The sequence below is a fragment of the Budorcas taxicolor genome, chromosome X, assembly GCF_023091745.1.
Source record: "Budorcas taxicolor isolate Tak-1 chromosome X, Takin1.1, whole genome shotgun sequence".
NCBI classification, from domain to species: Eukaryota; Metazoa; Chordata; class Mammalia; order Artiodactyla; family Bovidae; genus Budorcas; species Budorcas taxicolor.
Window position 1 is genome coordinate 97,143,594 of NC_068935.1, and position 23,046 is coordinate 97,166,639.

The following is a 23,046-nucleotide window of genomic DNA, read 5'->3' on the forward strand; positions in this document are numbered from 1 at the left end:
AGCGATTGACTTTCTCTCCCGTGGAACATTTTTTCCCTTTCCAATACTTGGAAGACTTTCTAATTCCTCCATGTGCTCTGAGCCGCCAGCCCCTGCATCTGGGGTCATACAGTACCAAGAATAGCTTGAAATTCTTTGCCCTGCTCAGGAAGCTTCAGTCACACCCAACTTGAAAGCAATGAACTATAATTTAAAGATTCAGCATCTCAGAAAGAATTTTATATGTTTATGTCTATAGGTCGAGGGGGAGAGAGAAACAAAAAGGCAAATCTGAGGTAGGATTGATAGGAGGCAGTTACTCTCTCCCTCTTTTGTAAGCATGATTGATTTGTCCTCTAATCTCTTCTAAGCCCACACAACCCTACTTGACAAAGCCCTTATTTATTTAAGTTGGTTAGAAGAAAAATTCTTTGTGGTTAACTTTTCAGACTCTGTAGTCACTGTGGAACTTACCAGATACAGAGAGGTTGCCCTCTAGGAAGGCTTTTCTTTAGCAAGGCCTGTTGGGTACATTTCAGAAGCCAGGCCCAAAGTTTTGATCAAGTGTACCATATCTAGTCTTAAATACTTCTAGAATGTCAGTGTCACTAGGGGTTTTAGTGAATTCCCTGAGCAGCAATCCTGGTCATGCTTATGCACATGTGTGTGCATATACATACACATGCACACCTTGTAATGATGGTGAAAGTCTGAGAAGCCTATTCCTCAGCAAGGCCAAATAGCAAATCAATGACAAAACTAAAACTTGAAACTAGTCTCCAAATTCTTTTTTTTTTTTTTTGAGATACAAATACAAGCACTTTGTTTTAAAAAGTAAACACAAAAGATAGATATAAATTCAAAAGTGTTTAAATACTTCCATTTTGAATAATTCAATTAAGAGGGTATTCTTTTCACTGCTGCACCACATACTCTTGTAGCCTTCTGCTTCCTGCAGCCCAGTTGCTGTCCTTTATGATATTTACAGGGACTTGTTTCTGCAGTAAAGTATCCATATCTAAGAAAGAGTAAAACTGTCTTGGCGGGGGTGGAATCCAAATCCCAGTAAGGCTAAAGGTGGATGAGTGCCAGGGCCTCCTCCAGAAAGAAACAGGATATGTCTGTTCCATGGCTGGTTGGCTCTTGGCTTAGGTGGCCCAAGCTCACCGGATCCTTTCATTGTATATTCCACCTACCCAAGCAGTTGAACAGGCAGAGAGAAGCTCTGCCAGCTTGCCAGCTTGGTGGGGGCTGCTGTGGACAAGCCTTGCACATCAAGTAAATGAAGCAGTGCTTTTCTCTTTTTGCTACTCCATTACCTCCTCCAGATGTTTGAAAAAAACAAGGTAGCTGTTAAAAACATCTACAGAATAATTCAAGTTTAATTGGTCAAATGAGAAAGAACAGTCATAGAAGGAACCTTCAGAGCTTAATATCCCTTGAAGAGAAATTAGGAAAGAGGGTGGACAGTTGGTAGTATACAGGCAATAGAAATTGTTGCCTTCTCAATAAATCAGAGCATTTGGCTAGAGAGCAGGAGATCTTGTATTATATCCACACCTAGCCCTCCCTTAACTTATTTTGTAAACATTTTGGGTCTTTTTGCCCACCTCCCGTTACCATCCCTGTTCCCTGTCAACCTATGGGGCTTAGAATTCTTTGAGTACCCTCTGCTCTGCCTCACCCTCTAGGGCTCCTAAAAGTCAGTATCAGTATCACCTATACTTCTAAATAATAAGTACCTTGGACAGCTTAGGGGAGCAACAGGAAGAAGAACCTGTACCCAAGAATTACAATTTCTTGGAAATTTCTAATTTCTCTGATGTTGATATTTGTTTAAGCTGTCACTTTGGTACCCTTCACATGCATTAGATCCACTTGAAAGGAAGGAAGAAGGAGCATATCTGTGACAGCTTCTTTTTATCTTTTTAATTTTTTTCTGGAAATTTTTACCAGGATCCCAAATTTGAAGCTCGTGTTTAGGAACTTGATTGTGTGTGATTACTTGTTCATAACACCCCTCCCCTCAACAGCCTGGTTGTATAATACTCAAGAGCATGTTCTAGTTTACCATTGGATTTCTGAATCCAAAGAATTTAGAGGAAATACAAAAGCCAAATGTGATGGAGGCAGCAGAAACATCTACTTACAAGCTAAAGTGACTGGATGAAGCATGTTCCTTGGACCATTAGATAAAATGTGGAGCTGAATGTATTTGTTACTTCCCTGCCCTCCTGCCAGCAGGAAGAATCAAAAATAAACTATGAGAAGAATAGCACTTCCCTTGTCCTTCTCTCCCTTGATGTTCTCAGGGCACAGCCCCACAGGAGATAATTAGCCTGTAATTAGAATGAGATGCTAGATACTGAAATATCAAGATGAATGAGATGTGGCCTTGGCTATCCAGTGAGGGCAAATATATCCTAGGAAGAGCAAAATCATGGAAGAATAGGAGAAAACAGAAGGCATGTAGGGGAAGAGGAGGTAAGAAGTGATTGCACTTGAGGGGTCAAGGCAAAGAACTATGTGGTGCAAGTGGGGCAGAAGGGCAAAGAACTATGTGGTGCAAGTGGGGCAGAAGGGCAAAGCAGAGAGCTCTAAACTCTAAGGTCTCTCTCCCTTACATGAACTGATTTGATGCTCTCAAACAGCCATGTAAAGTGGGTCAAACAGAAACCCTTGTATTAGCCACAATGTTTAAATGAGGAAGCAGATTGATGGTAATTAAGCTGCTTCCCAAGGAAGTGAGTTGGTGGCAGCACTGGCCCCAGAACCTAAGTACTTGACATTCCCACCTTAGAAATCTTCCAAGGCAGCTGGTTGTTCCATTATGGGATCATTATTTTGCTGTGGTTTGATGGTTTAAAGCATGACAATTAGAGGGACTCTGTCCTATATTCTTCCACTTTGGCCATATTACTTTTAATTTCTCTGACATTGGTTTAGGAGTAAATAAGAGTACCTCCCTTATTCATCAGAGGGCAGACAGAATGAAAACCACAATCACAGAAAACTAACCAAACAGCACATGGATCACAACCTCGTCTGATTCAATGAAATTATGAGCCATGCTGTGTAGGGCCACCCAAGATGGACAGGATATGGTGGGGAGTTCTGACAAAATGTGGTCTCCTGGAGAAGGGAGTGGCAAGCCATTACAGTATTCTTGCCTTGAGAACCCCATGTCAGCTCAATTTAGTCACTCAGTCATGTCTGACTCTTTGGAAAGAAAAGCTATGACCAACCTGGACAGCATATTACAAAGCAGAGACATTACCTTGCCAACAGAGGTCCACCTAGTCAAAGCTATGGTTTTTCCACTAGTCATGTATGGATGTGAGAATAGGACCATGGAGAAAGCTGAGTGCCAAAATACTGATGCTTTTGTATTGCGTTGAAAGCTCTTGAGAGTCCCTTGGACTGCAAGGAAATTAAACCAGTCAATCCTAAAGGAAATCAGCCCTGAATATTCATTGGAAGGACTGATGCTGAAGCTGAAGTTCCAATACTTTGGCCACTTGATGCGAAGAACTGTCTTATTGGTAAAGACCCTGATGATTGAAGGCAGGAGAAGAAGGGGATGGCAGTAGATGGGATTGTTGAATGGCATCACCGACTTGATGGACTTGAGTCTGAGTAAGCTCCGGTATTTGGTGATGGACAGGAAAGCCTGGCATGCTGCAGTCCATGGGGTTGCAAAGAGTCAGACGTGACTGAACTGAACTGAACTGAACAGTACATTCCTTATTGGGTTATGAGTATTAATAGGAGCATGTGGCACAAGATTCGGGGCACACAGTAATATTCAAGATAATAGCTATCATTATGTGGAATGTACTTTTCTAAGCACTTTGTAAGTTATATAATTCTTACAACAGCCAGGTGAGATTGGTCATATTATTATCATCATTTTAAATGAGGAAACTGAGGAACAGAGAACATAAGAGAGTTACCTGACAACAGTCAGCTTGGTGAGCACAGAGGTGTATTTATTCAAGTTTCCTTCTTGTTAGAATGACACCAAGTGGCACTCATGGCTAGTACTTAGAACAGAATTGATAAAATTGGGGTACTCCTCACTGGTAGAGTGGGTGGACCAGATGGCAATGAACAGTACCCTTGGTCTGATCATCCTCAGCTTAGCAAATTGTGCCTTTAAAAGTCATCCTGGGCATCTTTGTATAGCATTGGCCCCCTTTATACCTTTATTTTACTTCATACATGTTTAAAATGGATTTTAATACATGTTCCTGGCCTGCCTCAAGTTGGGGCATGGATGAGTGGTACCACTTTCAGCTTCCCATCCCTCCAACACTAAAACCTTGCATGGCCCCCACACTCTCAAGGATTCTTTTCCTAGTCCTGGGCCTCCAGAGGTTCTGGGTTAGTATGTGGGCCCACCAAGGAGGAGTGTTTACCAAAATTCCAAGGAGCCCCTAGGCTGTGGTCTGGAGTCACACTAGTATCACTGAGCTTTCTTTTTGAGATTGTATTATTAGAAAATATTTCCACCAAGCTCCTGTTTTTCTTCCTATCTCTTAGACTGAAAAAAAAAAGTGGTATGCTCAAGAATACCATTTCTAGCTACCCCTCTCGTTGTGCCACTGCCTTTCCTAGGTTGTTTGCCTCTGATTGTTTCCAGGAAAATGCAGGAGCCCCCATGTCTAACTCTGACTTGAACATTTTTGGTGCAAGGCTGAGATCTTAGCATTAGAGTATCAGGGCTAGGACCTTAGAGATCATCCTCACATACCTCATTTAACAGCTAGAAAAACTGAGAACCAGAGAGAGGAAGGGACTGACCTTTCAGTGCCTTTTTGGCCTAGAGACAATATAATGTATTGACAAAAATGAGCACACTTTCTGGAGTTGCAGACTTCGGTTTGGATTATGGATCTTTGGCTAATTAGCTGGGTGACCATGGCTGATCACTTGACCCCTTTGTCCCTCAGACTATACAGATGATAGCAAGACTATCTACCTCCCAGGGCTGTTGTGATGCTCAAGAGACAGAGTGAAAGTATGTAGCATAATGTCTGACCCCTGTAGGTGCTCAGTAAGTATTAACTCTCCTGAATCATGGAGCCACTGCTCTTTGTCCCCATGGTTTGCCTTGCATTCCACAAGTTCTGAGCATATCTCTATTAGACTCCTCTGCTGAGGTATAAACTCCTTAAGAACAGGGCCAGATATGGCTTGGCATCTGACATACACCCCTACATATCAAGTTCCCACAAATAAAAGGCCCTTGGAAACTGAAATAGAATTAGCTAAGAGTTAAGTGTCTTGACGGGGCTTTTAGTGTGTGTCTGATTCTACATAGCAAGAAAGATAAGCAAGATATTCAGACTTTCTGGATATCAGACCAAGGTAGCATGTGGTGATAAAATTTCCTACTTAATCAGTATATTTTAATGAACTGAGAAAAGAAGGAAACACAATTTTAAGAGGGTGAATGGATTCTCTTTCTCTCCCTTAAAAATCATCTCCTCTTTATCCCTCCTAGTCTTGTTTTACTTGTCTGGGAACCAAAGTGACTTCTCGCACCTGTTCAGGCTTTACTCTTCAGGTGCAAGAAAGAAACTTAAAATCTAGAACTGGGATGAAAGATTGGGATGGAAAGAGAGATTCATAGAAAAAAAAAGAGAGGGAGAATATGAGAGAGAGAGAGAGAGAGAGAGAGAGAGAGACAGACAGACAGACATCTCAAGGCAGCTGGTGCCTCTGCGGCCAGAGAGCAACTGGTAAAGAAGGATTGTAGCAGTCCTGGGTAGCGGGGCTCATTTGACTTCAGGGTAAACAAGACTATGGGTCTTTGTAACTCATGGAGCCTTTCAGGGACTCCCAGGGGTCCCTCCCTCCATTCCTTCTTCCTCACTAGTCCCTTTCTGTCCTGCTTATTTCCCAGCTTATAGTCAACTCTAGGTGTCTCCAGGCAGATGAAGATGTCATGCTTCCTGCCTGGCTGCCTCTCATTATCATATGTCCTTTCCAGGGCGAGGACATCCTAGACAGGAGCTCGGAGCTGATCTACACTGGGGAGATGGCCTGGATCTACCAGCCCTATGGCCGCAACCAGCAGCGAGTCTTCTTCCTGTTTGACCACCAGATGGTCCTCTGTAAGAAGGTAACCCTACCCCTTTCTTCCCTGAGGGAGATGGTCACCTCAGGGAGCACCAGACCCTTTCTCACTGTCATCCCTTGCTCCAAATGAGGTGGGCAACCCTGCTAGGCAAGAACAAGACAGGAAATCGGCAGCAATTCCATATCATGATCACTGGTATGCCTTGACATCACAGGCAGTGCTGTCTCATTGGCTGTGAAACTCTGAAATTCGTAAATTTTGTGTTGGCATATTTTTTACACTTTTCCCTCCTTCTCTTCATGGTGATCTTTCTCACTCTCTTCCACCCAGAGCTGATAGACTACACGGCTGATCTGTACCAGTTCCTAAAAATATTGTAATATCTCTATCCTAGTTTGTGAACAGTGGCTTCCCTGAGCACCTCCTCCCGTTTATTCTCTAACAGCTTTGCCCATCTGGCTCTTACTGCCCTAGGAACCAATACAGGACATCCTAATTTACTCTTACAAGTAGGTACCTTTGTAATAGGAAGTTTCCCTGTTCCCCTACCCATTTCCTCTATAAGGTGAGTCACATCCCTATAACTCTCAACTGTGCTCTCCTTTACATTCCCTTCTCTTTAATTCATTTGAGAAAATGTCTTACTCTTATGATTAACTCAGTATGAGTGTTTGTTTCTTAGTATCTTCTCCTTGGTGGGTAGGCGGGTGGCATATGTTTTCAGCCTGATTCCTCCAGATTGGATACTGTTTCCTCTACCTCCTCCCTTGGATAGGGAGTTCAGATAACTTTTGGCTCCAAGGACTGGTGGAAAGAATCTGGGACCAGGGAAAGTAAAAGAGGAGGGCAAAACCAAAGAATGTTTCAGTTCAGTTCAGTCGCTCAGTCATGTCCGACTCTTTGTAACCCCATGAATCGCAGCACGCCAGGCCTCCTTGTCCATTACCAACTCCCGGAGTTCACTCAGACTCACGTCCATCGAGTCAGTGATGCCATCCAGCCATCTCATCCTCTGTTGTCCCCTTCTCCTCCTGCCCCCAATCCCTCCCAGCATCAGAGTCTTTTCCAATGAGTCAGCTCTTTGCATGAGGTGGCCAAAGTACTGGAGTTTCAGCTTTAGCATCATTCCTTCCAAAGAAATCCTTAGAGTGGCTTTAAATTCACCATCCTACCCTTGGCTCTTTCTCCATAATTCACTCCCTTTTTTCTCTTCCTCACCCATAGCAAATACCTTTGCAAGGGAATACTAAATCATGAAACATTAGGTTAAACACTGTGATGTTTTCCAACCTGGAGAAGGAAATGGCAACCCACTCCAATATTCTTGCCTGGAGAATTCTATGGACAGAGGAGCCTGGTGGGCTACAGTCCATGGAGTCACAAAGAGTTGGATATGACTGAGTGACTTTCTTTTTTTTCAACCTGGAACAAGAATCACACATTTGTTTTTAAGCTGCTGTTCTTTGTGTATGCCACATCTTGTATAAAATCTTTGTTCATTTTCCTTTTTTTTTAAATTTTTTTAATTTTAAAATCTTTAATTCTTACAATGTGTTCCCAAACATGAACCCCCCTCCCGCCTCCCTCCCCATAACATCTCTGTGGGTCATCCCCATGCACCAGCCCCAAGCATTTTCCTTTGATGGTACATTGAGGGAACAAATAGAGTTTCAAGTGAAACCTCCTCAGTGTTTGGGGATAAGCTTTTAAGTACCAGCTCTGGAATTGATAGCTGGCTAGTTAATGGAGATAGTTACTGCCTCGGTCTTGACCTGACCCTGGAAGAGATAAGTTTTAGGAATCTGGAACTTGACTAAGCACCCAGCCCTCTTATTATTTACCTGCAACTCTTCCTTAGACTTACATCAAATCAAGAGGCAGATTTTTGAGGGTTAATTTAGGTAGCCAAGGAAATTCTCAGCATATCAACCATGTTACCCATAGGCATCTGCCCATTCTTCCCACTAAGGCACTTTTACACTCAGAACAACCAGTCATAGAGAACAAATAAAACAATTAGGAAGCTGGTTTACTTTAAAGTTGTGCACAGCTCAGACCCTGTTAATCTGGGTGCCTGTCTGCCAAGGCTGAGATTACTTTAAGTAAAATGTGAAACTCAGCTCTGTAAAGAGGTAGATGTAAGAAACTAAGAGATAGAGCCAGGAGCGAGGACACAAAATAGTGAGGCACAGGCTAGGAATAAAGGGAAGAAACAAGATGGACAGTGGGATTAGTTTATGAGCAAGGGGCAGCAGAAGAATAAAATGGAATGAGAGTCAGCTCCAGGCCAGCTAGTATGAGCCAGTGATTAAGGAGAAACCAGAAGTCAAGGCAGGGTTGGGGGTTCAAGCAAGCCAACCTGGCAGGATGGGGGTAGCAGACAACAAGGATCACAAAAACAAGAGAAACCTTGAAGCTAGCATAGCTTTCTTCCAATGAGAGGCTTCTTTTTCTAGCAAGAACTGTGGACTCACCTTCCAGAACAAAGCTAACTCAGACTCTTGAGTATAAAGGGCACTAACTACATACCTGGGCCTTCTTGACTCTGATTTCTCAGAGCATGAGCAACTACAGCTTGATTTTTCAAAGGCTATTAAAGCTATATATATGATGCTTGTGTTGAGGCTATGGTTGAGGATTTCTATTTGATACCTAAAATAGGCCTTTCTATTCAGCAAATAGGGAATAAACTTTTGAGAAATGACCATGAAGCCAAAATAAGGTATAGAAAGAGACAAGGTCCTTTGTCTGCTGAGTGGTTGAGAGACCTCTTGTCATTGCTATAAAACACTTTCCTTATGAGGTAGAGCCGGAAGAAATGGACAGAACCTTTTGAAGGTGAAGATTCCTTTGGCAAAGGAAATCTGCAAAGGAAAAGAAGGAGAAGGGTCAGGACTAGAACTGGGTGAGTAAGGCACTCACCTTAGGCACAGATTTAAAAATGATCTCCCAGAACACAGTAATCTTTTTATAAGGAAGAAAGGGGACAAGAAAGCTAAGTAATAAATGTCACTACACTAAGCTTTGTGAAGAGTTCATATTTTAAAAGGAAGAGGAAACATGGGGCCCTAGCAAGTGGATAAATAATATGTAACATTTTATATGTGGTAGGATGTTTAATAGGAGTGACAAAGATTAGTTTCATGAATCCTAGAATGAGTAAAAGTTAGTTTTTAAAGATTTTAAGATAATATCAGTGATTTTAAAAGATCTGTTCAATGTCATTCTCCCAAATCATCCCACCCTCTCCCTCTCCCTCTCCCACAGAGTCCAAAAGACTGTTCTATACATTTGTGTCTCTTTTGCTGTCTTCCATACAGGGTTATCATTACCATCTTTCTAAATTCCATATATATGTGTTAGTATACTGTATTGGTGTTTTTCTTTCTGGCTTACTTCATTCTGTATAATCGGCTCCAGTTTCATCCACCTCATTAGAACTGATTCAAATGTATTCTTTTTAATGGCTGAGTAATACCCAGAGTGATGGTATGGGGAGGGAGGTGGGAGGGGGGTTCAGGATTGGGAATACGTGTACACCCATGGCGGATTCATGTTGATGTATGGCAAAACCAATACAGTATTGTAAAGTAAAATAAAGTAAAAAAAAAAAAAAAGATCTGTTCAAAGAAAGAAGAAAAAGTGATATTCTGTCAGCTCCCTGCTAAAGGACAAATAATTTACTATTAACAGAGGAACATAAAACTTCTCTGTCAATGGAAAAAGAGCATAAACCTGTTGAGGGGAAATTTAAACCAAAGTATCTGTAGTTGTAAAAAAACACTTCAGCGTTCTGAATTTTGTACTGTAATTATTGATCCCCTGCTCTGTGCCAGACAGCTCTGCCTTCTTCAGGCTTGTGATCTAAAATAATTTAAAAATACATACATCATTGGGCACTAAGATAATTCTCAGATGTCCCCAGCAGAATTGCTGTAGATAAATGCAACAGAATCATGTGTTCCAGGAGATCTATCAAAACACTATCAGTTCAGTTCAGTCACTCAGTCGTGTCCGACTCTTTGCGACCCCATGAATTGCAGCACGCCAGGCCTCCCTGTCCATCACCAACTCCCGGAGTTCACCCAAACTCATGTCCATCAAGTCGGTGATGCTATCCAGCCATCTCATCCTCTGTCGTCCCCTTCTCCTCCTGCCCCCATCCCTCCCTGCATCAGAGTCTTTTCCAATGAGTCAACTCTTCGCATGAGGTGGCCAAAGTATTGGAGTTTCAGCTTTAGCATCAGTCCCTCCAATGAACACCCAGGACTGATCTCCTTCAGAATGGACTAGTTGGATCTCCTTGCAGTCCAAGGGACTCTCAAGAGTCTTCTCCAACACCACAGTTCAAAAGCATCAATTCTTCAGCACTCAGCCTTCTTCACAGTCCAACTCTCACATCCACACATGACCCCTGGAAAAACCATAGCCTTGACTAGACAGACCTTTGTTGGCAAAGTAATGTTTCTGCTTTTGAATATGCTATCTAGGTTGGTCATAACTTTCCTTCAAAGGAGTAAGCGTCTTTTAATTTCATGTCTGCAGTCACCATCTGCAGTGATTTTGGAGCCCCCAAAAATAAAGTCTGACACTTTCCACTGTTTCCCCGTGTATTTCCCATGAAGTGGTGGGACCAGATGCCATGATCTTCGTTTTCTGAATGTTGAGCTTTAAGTCAACTTTTCACTCTCCTCTTTCACTTTCATCAAGAGGCTTTTTAGTTCCTCTTCACTTTCTGCCATAAGGGTGGTGTCATCTGCATGTCTGAGGTTACTGATATTTCTCCCAGCAATCTTGATTCCAGCTTGTGCTTCTTCTAGCCCAGAGTTTCTCATGATGTACTCTGCATAGAAGTTAAATAAGCAGGGTGACAATATACAGCCTTGACGTACTCCTTTTCCTATTTGGAACCAGTCTGTTGTTCCATGTCCAGTTCTAACTGTTGCTTCCTGACCTGTATATAGGTTTCTCAAAAGGTAGGTCAGGTGGTCTGGTATTCCCATCTCTTTCAGAATTTTCCACAGTTGATTGTGATCCACACAGTCAAAGGCTTTGGCATAGTCAATAAAGCAGAAATAGATGTTTTTTCTGGAACTCTCTTCCTTTTTTGGTGATCCAGCAGATGTTGGCAATTTGATCTCTGATTCCTTGGCCTTTCTAAAACCAGCTTGAACATCTGGAAGTACACTGTTCACGTTGTACCAGTTTTCAAAATTTAAAAGATTCCCGAAAATACAGATTGACAATGATGGACTAACATTCACTGTGTACCTCTCTGATTCTGTTCTAAGACCTTTACTTTCATTAACTCAATTTAATCATCACAACAAACATATGAAGTAAGTACTATTATTTTCGCATTTTAAATATATATAAAGGGAGGTACAGAGAAGTTATATGGTTATGAAGTTGCCTAAAAATTGACAGAAGGTAATGGAACAAAACCCTGAATATATTGTTCAATAAAGTTCTTGGTGAAAATGAAAAATGTATCTTTTATTTTTGCTTAAAAAAACAAAGAAACTTGTTAACCAACCCAATATAATTTGCCCAAGGTGATATCATAGCTATTGAGTGATTGAGCCAGGAATTGAATCTAGGAAAGCTAGCTCCAGACTTTTCATTAGTAACCTCTATGTAATTATTCCCATTAAGCTTGTCAGAATTCTATAATAGATTATCAAACAGAGGTGAACATTTAAATGGAGGTTCAGTGACAGGGACTCACCATTGGTTTCCTAATAGCAGATCATGTCACATAAAATCCAGTTTCTATCTTGCCATTAACTAGAGTAGTTGATGGGCAGGTTGCACTAGATAGAAAATATCATGATTTTAGCCTAGTGCTTCAGATTTTCTAAGGTTTCCTTGGAAATAGAAGGAATGTGGAATGGTAGAAAAAGCATAAAATTTATGGTCAGAATTTGGGCTCCTTAGTTCCAGCACTCCCAGCTACATAATTTCAAACAAATGACTTTTCACTTCCTCCATCTTTACTTTATTGTCTGTAAAATGGAGATAACAGCTACTCTACAGGATTGTGAAGATTAAATGAAATCAGTGCATATAAAATGTCTGATAGAGGGCATTACACCTAGTAGGTACTTGTTAGTTTTCTCCCAACCCAATAAAGAAATAATCAGCCTTGTAAGATAGTAAGGTCTCCATCACTAGCATGCATGCTCAGTCCTCTGTTGATGAGATTCTCCAGTTAAGAATACTGGTGTGGGTTGCCATTTCCTCCTCCAAGGGATCTTCCAAACCCAGGGATCAAACCTGCATCTCCTACATTGCAAGTGAATTCTTTACCTGCTGAGCCATCAGGGAAGCCCCTCCATCACTAGATGTACCGCCAAGTGAGCTAGATGTTTTCCTGCCAGGGATAGTATAAGAGAGATTGAAAGACCTGATTCCTGAGATAATTTGGCCCAGTTATTATTAACAAGTTCTCATCTAGCTCTCAAGATTCTGTTCATTCCCAAAAAGTTAAGCTAAAACTTCCCCAACTGGAAGTTGGGATTGTGTACACCACTTAGAACAGCTTGAAAAACGTGTAGCTTGTTTCAGGGTGTGCATATATGTGTGTGAATATATATATGAAGATGCTTTCTAAGGGTCATTATACTCGGTGGAAAACGACACGAGTGGCTTCTAACTATGTAATCCTTTCCTTAACTTTTTTGCTTCCCTCTTTGTCACTTTTGTTTTGAAAAATCTAGATAAGCCTTTTTTTTTTCTTGTCCATTATGATATCACTTATGTTTCTGCTCCTCTGCATCTTGTTGTTCAGTCACTAAATCGTATCTGACTTTATGTGACCTCATGGACTGCAGCACACCAGGCTTCTCTATCTCTCAGTATCTCCCTGAGTTTGCTGAAACTAACATCCATTAAATAGGTGATGCTATCTAGTTATCTCTTCCTCTATTGCCCTGTTTTCCTCGTGCTATCAATCTTTCCCAGTATCAGGGTCCTTTTCAATGAATCAGCTCTTCTCATCAGGTGGCCAAAGTATTGGAGCCTCAGCTTCAGCATCAACAGCATCAGTCCTTCCAATGAATATTTAGGGTTGATTTCCTTTAGGATTGACTGATTTGATCTCCTTGCAGTCCAAGGGACTCTCAAAAGTCTTCTCCAGCACCACAGATTGAAAGAATCAATTCTTCAGTGCTCAGTCTTCTTTATGGTCCAAATCTCACATCCATGTATGACTACTGGAAAACCATAGCTTTGACTATACTTTGCTGGCAAAGTGATATCTCTGCTTTGTAAAATGCTGTCTAGGTTTGTCATAGTTTTCTTCCAAGGAGCAAGTGTCTTCTAATTTCCTGGTTGCAGTCACTGTCTGCAATGATTTTGGAGCCCAAGAAAATAAACTGTGTCACTGCTCCCAATTTTTCTCCATCTATTTGTCATGAAGTGATGGTACTGAATGCCATGATATTACTTTTTTGAGTGTTGAGTTTTAAGCCAGCTTTTTCACTCTCCTCCTTCACCCTCATTAAGAGGCTATTTAGTTCCTCTGCACTTTCTGCCATTAGAGTGGTATTATCTGCATATCTGAGGCTGTTCATATGTCTCCTGCCAATCTTGATTCCAGCTTGTGATTCATCCAGCTTGGCATTTCTCATGATATACTCTGCATCTAAGTTAGATAAAAGGGTGACAAATACAACCTTGACATACTCCTTTGCTAATTTTGAACCAGTCCATTGTTCCATGTCCTGTTCTAAAAGTTGCTTCTTGACCTGCGTACAGCCTTCTCAGGAGACAGGTAAGGTGGTCTGGCATTCCCATCTCTTTACGAATTGTCCACAGTTTGTTTTCATCCACACAAAGACTTTAACATAGTTAATGAAGCAGAAATAGATATTTTTATGAAATTCCTTTGCTTTCTTTATGATCCAATGAATGTTGGTAATTTGGCCTCTGGTTCCTCTGCCTTTTCTAGACCTTGCTTGTACATCTGGAATTTCTCAGTTCATATACTGCTGAAGCCTAGCTCGAAGGATTTTGAGTTGCTAGCTTTTGAAATGAGCACTACTGTAAAGTAGTTTGAACATTCTTTGGCATTGCTCTTTGAGATTGGAATGAAAGCTGACCTTTTCCAGTCCTTTGGCCACTGTTGAGTTTTCCAAATTTGCTGACATATTGAGTGTAGCTTGTTAACAGCATCATCTTTTAGGATTTGAAATAGTTCAGCTGGAATTCTATTACCTCCACTGGCTTTGTTTGCAGTAATACTTCCTAAGGCCCAATTGACTTCACACTCCAGGATGTCTGGCTCTAGAACAGTGACTACATATTTGTGTTTATCCGAGTCATTAAGACCTTTTTTGTATAGTTCTTCTTCTGTTCTTGCCATCTCTTCTTAATCTCTTCTGCTTTTGTCAGGTCCTTACCAATTCTGCCCTTTACCATGCCCATCCTTGCATGAAATGCTCCCCTGATATATCCAATTTTTTGAAGAGATTTCTAGTCTTTCCCATTCTATTGCTTTCTTCTATTTCTTTGCATTGTTTGCTTAAGAAGTCTTTCTTCTCTCTTCTTGTTATTCTTTGGATCTCTTCATTCAGTTTGGTATATCTTTACCTTTCTCCTTTGCCTTTTGCTTTTCTCCTTTTCTCAGCTATTTGTAAAGCCTCCTCAGACAACCACCTTGGTTTCTTGAATTTTTTTTTTTTCCTTTGGAATGGTTTTGGTCACTGCCTCCTGTACCTTGTTACAAACCTCTGTCCATAGTTCTTCAGGGACTCTGTCTACCAGATCTAATCCCTTGAATCTGTTTGTCACCTACATGGGTGACATAATCATAAGGGATTTGATGTCCTGTGGTTTTCCCTACTTTCTTTTATTTAAGCCTGAATGTTTCAATAAGGAGCTCATAATCTGAGCCACTTTCAGCTCCAGGTCTTGTTTTTTGCTGACTGTATACAGCTTCTCCATTATTGGCTTCAAAGTATGTAATCAATCTGCTTTTTCAATGTTGACCATCTGGTGATGTCCATGTGTAGAGTTGTCTCTTGTGTTGTTGGAAGAGGGTGTTTGCTATGACTGGTGTGTTCCCTTGACAAAACTCTGTTAAATTTTTCCCTGCTTCATTTTGTCCTCCAAGGCCAAACTTGCCTGTTACTCCAGGTATCTCTTGACTTCCTACTTTTGCATTCTAGTCCTCTATGATGAAAAGGGCATCTTTTTTTGGATGTTGATTCTAGAAGGTCTTGTAGGTCCTCACAGAACTGTTCAACTTCAGCTTCTTTGGCATTAGTGGTTGGAACATAGACTTGGATTACTGTGATATTGAATGGTTTGCCTTGGAGACAAACCGAGATCATTCTGTTATTTTTGAGATTGTATCCAAGTACTAGGATTTCCTGATAGCTCAGTTGCTAAAGAATCTGCCTGCAATGCAGGAGGCCCCAGTTTGATTCCTGGATTGGGAAGATCCCCTGGAGAAGGGAAAAATTACCCACTCCAGTATTCTGGCCTAAAGAATTCCATGGACTGTATGGTCCATGGGGTTGCAAAAAGTCAGACATGACTGAGCACCTTTCATTTTCATTTCACTCAAGTACTGCATTTTGAACTCTTTTGTTGACTGTGAGGGCTAATCCATTTCTTCTCAGGAATTTTTGCCCACAGTAGTACATATAATTGTTATCTGAATTTAATTTTGTTTAATATTTTTGTGTTCTTTTCCTCCTGAGATAATTATATTGGAAATGATTTAGTTGCTTCTGGAAATTTTACCCTTTTTTCGTTTCTTCCCTTTCATATTTTACTGAGTAAGAGAGAACCCCTTTTCCCTCTCCTCAGTCAATCATCCACCAATATTCTTACAACTCTGCTGTTGCTGCAAACAGCCTTTTCCCTATCTTTCATCAATTGTGCCAGTCTGGACATGCTCTGTTGTCCCCTGCATCATAACTGCTTAGTTTTTTGTTGCTTTCATCATATTCTGGGAGAATTGGAACTAAATTGAATGTAGGGATGCTGGAGAGAGAATTTCTTCTGTTCATGGAACTTTCTGCCTTTGGACCATTTTTTTCATGAACTAAAGGGCCAGACTTGGAGGTTGAAGCATTTGGAACAACTCAAAAATGCCTCAGAGATAGAATAAAATAGAAAAAAAAGATTTCTACTTTAAAACCAGTGGATTTAAAACAAGAACACCTGAGTCCAAGACTCTACTGTCTCTTACTAATTTGCTTAACCTTGCACCAGTTCTTTAAGTCTTTATTCTTATCAGTGTCAAGTCAACCTGATGATAGAATTCACCTGAGGAGGCTTTGAGGCGAATCGCTTGAAGTAATGGGATGCAGTGAACTATAATGTTAAGATCATGGGTTCTAGAGCCAGACAAGAGACCACCAATTGCCTTTTTCCCATCAGCTATTTAATCTTGGACACCTCCTGGGTGCCTTTCATTATCCCCTCATTTGCAAAATGGGAATCATCAAGCTGAACTGAATAGTATCTACATGCAAGAAAGTGTTGCATGTTGTTGTACCTCATGCAAGTTCATGTACATGTACAAGTGTGTTGTACCTCAGTGTTAAATGAGGTAATACAGTTATAGGGCCTGGCACACAGTAAATATTTAGTAATCATTCATTCAGGAAGTTTTTATTCAGAGGCAGTATCAGTTCAGTTCAGTTCAGTCACTCAGTCGTGTCCAACTCTTTGAGACCCCATGAACTGCAGCATGCCAGGCCTCCTTGTCCATCACCAACTCCCAGAGTTTACTCAAACTCATGTCCATTAAGTCGGTGATGTCATCTAACCATCTCATCCTCTGTCATTCCCTTCTCCTCCTGCCTTCAAACTTTCCAGCATCAGGGTCTTTTCAAATGAGTCAGTTCTTAACATCTGGTGGCCAAAGTATTGGAGTTTCAGCTTCAACATCAGTCCTTCCAATGAGCACTCAGGACTGATTTCCTTTAGAATGGACTGGTCTTTGCAGTCCCAGTGACTCTCAAGAGTCTTCTCCAACACCACAGTTCAAAAGCATCAATTCTTCGGCGCTCAGCTTTCTTTATAGTCCAACTCTCACATCCATACATGACTACTGGAAAAACCATAACCTTGACTAGATGGACCTTTGTTGGAAAGTAATGTCTCTGCTTTTTAATATGCTCTCTAGGTTGATCATAACTTTCCTGCCAAGGAGTAAGCATCTTTTAATTTCATGGCTGTATACACAGTGGTTAAAACAAGAACAGATTTTTAGAGCCAGATATCTTAGACTCAAATCCCAGCTATGCCATAAATAGCATAGCTTTTATTCCTGAGCAAGTTTCTTAACTGCTCTATGTCCACAGTTTCTCATAAAATGGGATTATAACAGTACCTAACTTCTAAGATAGTGAGGATGATTTAAGTCAATAAATGCAAAGTGTAGTTGCCAAGGGATGAACACATAAAGGTAACATCATACACACACACATATACACAATGAGATATTATTCAGTATTTGAAAAAGAAAGAAACCCTGCTGTGCCCAACAACGTGGTTGAACCTGGAAGACATTATGCTTTGTAAAATAAGGCAGAGAAAGACAAATACTGTACTATCTCATTTATATATGGAATTTAAAACAGTCCAACTCATAAAGGTAGAGAGTAGAATGGTGGTTGCTGTGGCTCATTTGGGTGGAGAAAATGGGGAGATGTTGGTCAAAGGGTAAAAACTTTCAGTTATGTAGGATAAATGAGTTCTGGATAGCTAATGTATTATATATATGGTGACTATAGTTAGCAACACTGTATTGTATAATTGAAATTTGCTAAGAAAATAGATCTGAAGTATTTTCTCATCTCAAAAAAAGACAACTATGTGAAATGATGGATATGTTAATTAACTTAATTGTGATGATCATTACATAATACATACTATATAAAAACATCAGATTGAATACCTTAAATATATATAAGTTTTGTTATTTATACCTCCATAAAGCTGGGGGGAAAGTATTTAGAGTAGTGTCTGCTGTATAATGTCTGTTGTTTAAGTGTTCACTGTTGTCGTTATGGCTGATTTATGTCAATGTTTGGCAAAAACCACTACAACATTATAAAGTAATTAGCCTCCAATTAAAATAAATTAATTTAAAAAAAGAATGTACTCTAGATGCTGCAATGCTATAATGATAAAGACAAATCCAGTCCTAGCACCATGTGCCTTCCCCAGGATCTGAAGAGAAAACCAGGGTTGTTAGGCTAGAGGTGAGTAGCCAGGGCCCCCTCAAAAGAGGTAGGGAGAACCTTGCTGACAAGTAAGTGAGGCAAACTGCAATCCTGAACAGTTGCATTCACCAGACTGAAGCATCTGCCATTTGTACAAAATGTACTGTAGTGTTTCATTAAACCCCATGAATACCCAGTGAGGCCAAGTTCAAACAGCTCCAGGCTGTTTCAATCACATAATGTCGGGGATGGGGATAAGCTCCTTTCTGGAGAAATGGCTAGAGTCAGGGCCAGAGTGCTTGGCTGCAGATGCCAGGACTATCCTAGAGAGGCACTAGCTCCCTTAATCTCCTCCAACTTGGATGAGTAGTAAGGAAAAGGACGGTGACCATCCTATTAGAAACAACCCCATTTAGACAGAGAAATTGTGAAGACCCAAATAGCATCTGTGAAAGTGAAAGTGAAAGCTCAGTCATGCATGGACTGTAACCTACCAGGCTCCTCCATCCATTGGATTTTCTGGGCAAGAATACTGGTGTGGGTTGCCATTTCCTTCTCCAGGAGATCTTCCCCACCCAGGGATCGAACCCGAGTCTCCCACATTGTAGACAGACGCTTTACCGTCTGAGCCACCAGAGAAGTCTAAATAGCATCTGTAGTGAGCACCTATTAACCATGTGCCTTTGAAAGCACTCAGATCACCATTAACAATTGGCATGTGGGCATCCCAGTCCCAATAGTCCCACAGGCAACTAGGACCCAGGAGAGGTTTGTCTCCTTGCTATGTGTAGAAGCTGAGCAGAAAAAAATGTTTGAGCCTTTATCAGCTCTCCTTCCCTGAATAACTCCTAAGTGAGGCAAAACCAAAGAAAGCTCAGTACGAGGCACAACCTGAATGGACAGACAAAATTAGCAATAAAACATATAAAACAGAACTAATGCAAATTCACTAGGGTGGTAATTGAATGCCAGTTGTCTTCATAGTCTTTACAGTTGTCTTCATAAGTGTCTTCATAGTCAGTGCTAGCATTCAGAAAAAGAAAACTGTAATGATGTGATCTAGAGGGTGTAGTCATGGAAGGCTGCTTTGAGGAAGAAGAATGTGTGAATTTGATCTTAAAGTCTGAAAGGACTGGAATAGAAGGCTTCTTTGGGTCAGGGAGGGGATTAGTAGTGTGAGCCCAGGTATAGATCTGTGATTTTGGTGAGTGAGTAGCAAACAGTATTTGCCACCCACCACTAATACCACCCCTACCCTGAAAGGGTTTATGGAATTTCTAGGGACAGTGGGGTAGCTATGTAAATTTTAAAACATTCAGAGTTGCTTTAACTTTGATTTCTTTTCAGTCACACTAATTAACTTACTTTGAAAGTTCAAATGAACTAAATGAGGCAATGGGTTTTTTACATTTATCAAAAGGAGTTTTTAAGATCTATGAAACACTGGTCTGAAAGCAAGAAAGCTGAGCACCATGTTTATCAGGTAAGGCTAGCCTCATGACCTGGATACTGCATGTTTAGATTTGAGCTTTACAACAATTTTACAAGGTAAATATGACTCTCCTAGCTTTATAGTTGAGGGAATTGAGGCTCAGCAAGGTTAATTCATTTGCCCATTACCACACAGCTAGGAGGTTAAGCAGCTAAAATTCAAACTCAGAACTTTAGACTCTAACTGATGTTCTTTTCACCATTCTGTTCTGCTTAGTGGCCTTAGCTACCCTTTCTGGTCGGTTTTCTGAACAGTGGGTCATTCTTAATCATTCATAGCACATCCCTTCACTTAGCTTTATGACTAATCTGATGTCTGAAAGCACACTTTCAACCCTCTGGGGAGCCAGAAAGAACAGGAAAAGGGAGAATTTTAATGACACATCCCTCTAGTCCTATTCCCCTGCCACAAAGACAGAATTCTCTGTCATTCATTATTATCCTCAGATACCTGAAGAAACAATAGGAGGTTCAGTTGATGCTTTTAATTTAGCTCTAAGATCATGTGCATCCTTTCCATTTTTGAAAACTATTAAAGATTTTGAAGGCTAACAATGTTTATGACACACCAGTTCAGAGGGAAAGGAAGCAGCATGCTGAAGTTAGGAATAGAGGGAGGGTTGAATCTGCCTATATTCTAGCCAGGTGGGTACCCACCTATTAGCTGTGTGGTCCAGGTCTATGTGCATGTGTATTATGTATTGTAAGGCAGGTTTCAAGCCTTTACAGGATCAAAGTAGATTACATTGATACATTCTCCTCAGCTTGTCTTGCTTTTGTAGTTAGTTTGACAGGGCCTACTTTTTATGCATATGTTTCACAAAGTGTTCCTAGGGATTATAGAAGTTAGTTTATGAGTATGCATGCATGCTTAGTCGCTCAGTCATGTCTAACTCTTTATGACCCTTTGGACTCTAGCCCACCAGGCTCCTCTCCCCATGGAATTTTCTAGGCAAGAATACTGGAGTGGATTGCCATTTCCTACTCAGGGAATCTTCCTGACCCAGGGATTGAACCCACATCTCCTGTGTTGCAGACAGATAGATTCATAACCTGCTGAAACATCAAGGAGCCACCCCATTATTTTGGCAGGACTGAACTTGCCCAATTTGAGCATGGTAAAAGGAATCCAAACTCTGAAACAGGCTTGTAACTACATTGTCCCACTCTGTATAGCAGACCTATATTTCTTGTAAACTTGATATCAGGGTTACCCAATGGATTAGAACCAATCTCTATGCAAAAGCTTATTTATATGCATAATCATTATGGAAAGAAAAGAACACCATGATGTATTTGGCAACCTAGGGTTTTGAGATTGACAGAGCTATGCTGAGAATCCTTAAAGATAGTCTTCCCCAGCCCTACAGAAAAGCTCTGTTTACCATGCAGTGTGAAGACTTAGGATTGGGAATCTGAGTATATGTGTGCTAAGTCCCTTCTGTCGTGTCCAACTCTCTGAGACCCTATGAACTATAGCCCATCAGGCTCCTCTATTCATGGGATTCTCCAGGCAAGTATACTGGAGTGGGTTGCCATGCCCTCCTCGAGGGGATATTTCTGACCCAGGGATCAAACCCATGTCTCTTAGGTCTCCTACATTGCCAGGCAGGTTCTTTACAACAGCGCCACCTAGGAAGACTGGGGAATATGAGATCAGTTCAGTTCAGTCGCTCAGTCCTGTCCTTCTCTTTGCGACCCTATGGACTGAAGCACACCGGGCTTCCCTGTCCATCACCAACTCCCAGAGCTTGCTCAAACTCATGTCCATTGAGTTGGTGACACCATCCAACCATCTCATCCTCTGTCATCCCTTTCTCCTCCCGCCTTCAATGATTCCAAGCATCAGGGTCTTTTCCAATGAGTCAGTTCTTTGCATCAGGTGGCCAAAGTATTGGAGTTTCAGCTTCAGCATCAGTACTTCCAGTGAAATTTCAGGACTGATTTCCTTTTGGATGGACTGGTTTAATCTCTTTGCAGTCCAAGGGACTCTCAAGAGTATTTTCCAACACCACAGTTCAAAAGCATCAATTCTTTGGTACTCAGCTTTCTTTATAGTCCAACTCTCACATCCATATATGACTACTGGAAAAATCATAGCTTTGACTAAAGGGACCTTTGTAGGCAAAGTAATGTCTCTGCTTTTTAATATTCTGTCTAGGCTGGTCATAGCTTTTCTTCCAAGGAACAAGTGTCTTAATTTCACGGCTGCAGTCACCATCTGCAGTGATTTTGGAGCCCAAGAAAATAAAGTCTGTCTCTGTTTCCATTGTTTCCCCATCTATTTGCCATTATGTGATGGGACTGGATGCCATGATCTTAGTTTTTTTGAATATTGAGTTTAAGAAAGCTTTTTCACTCTCCTCTTTCCCTTTCATCAAGAGGCTCTTTAGTTCTTCTTCACTTTCTGCCATAAGAGTGGTGTCATCTGCATATCTGAGGTTATTGATATTTCTCTTGGCAATCCTGATTCCAGATTTTGCTTCATCCAGTCTGGCAGTTAACCTGATGGATTCTGCATGTAAGTTAAATAAGCAGGAATTGCTGACAATATACAGCCTTGACGTACTCCTTTCCCAATTTGGAACCAGTCTGTTGTTCCATGTCCAGCTCTAACTGTTGCTTCTTGACCTGCATACAGATTTCTCAGGAGGCAGGTAAGGTATTCTGGTATTCCCATCTCTTGAAGAATTTTCCACAGTTTGTTGTGATCCACACAAAGACTTTGGGGTAGTCAATAATACAGAAGTAGATTTTTTCTGGAACGCTCATGCTTTTTCCATTACCCAATAGATGTTGGCAATTTGATCTCTGGTTCCTCTGCCTTTTCTAAATCCAGCTTGAACATCTGGAAGTTCAGGGTTCATGTACTGTTGAAGCCTGGCTTGGAGAATTTTGAGCATTACTTTGCTAGTGTGTGAAATGAGGGCAATTGTGCAGTAGTTTGAACATTTTTGGCTTTGCCTTTCTTTGGGACTAGAATGAAAACTGACCTTTTCCAGTCCTGTGGCCACTGCTGAGTTTTCCAGATTTGCTGGAATATTGAGTACAGCACTTTCACAGCATCATCTTTTAGGATTTGAAATAGCTCAACTGGGATTCCCTCACCTCCACTAGCTTTGTTGGTAGTGATGCTTCCTAAGGCCCACTTGACTTCGCATTCCAGGATGTCTGGCTCTGGGTGAATGATCACACTATCACGGTTATCTGGGTCATTAAGATCTTATTTGTATAGTTCTTCTGTGTATTCTTACCACCTTTCTTAATATCTTCTGTTTCTGTTAGGTCCATACCATTTTTGTCCTT

General features: G+C 41.0%; 1 protein-coding gene across 2 annotated transcripts in view; it reads left to right on the forward strand.

Annotated features, from left to right (window-relative positions):
- ARHGEF9 (Cdc42 guanine nucleotide exchange factor 9) overlaps nucleotides 1–23,046 on the forward strand; it is a 331,172-nt gene that overhangs the window by 277,132 nt on the left and 30,994 nt on the right. For both annotated transcript variants that reach the window (XM_052663173.1, XM_052663174.1), the window contains one exon: nucleotides 5,975–6,106. In XM_052663173.1, coding sequence (XP_052519133.1) covers nucleotides 5,975–6,106 — 132 coding nt within the window. The remainder of the gene's footprint in view (nucleotides 1–5,974; nucleotides 6,107–23,046) is intronic.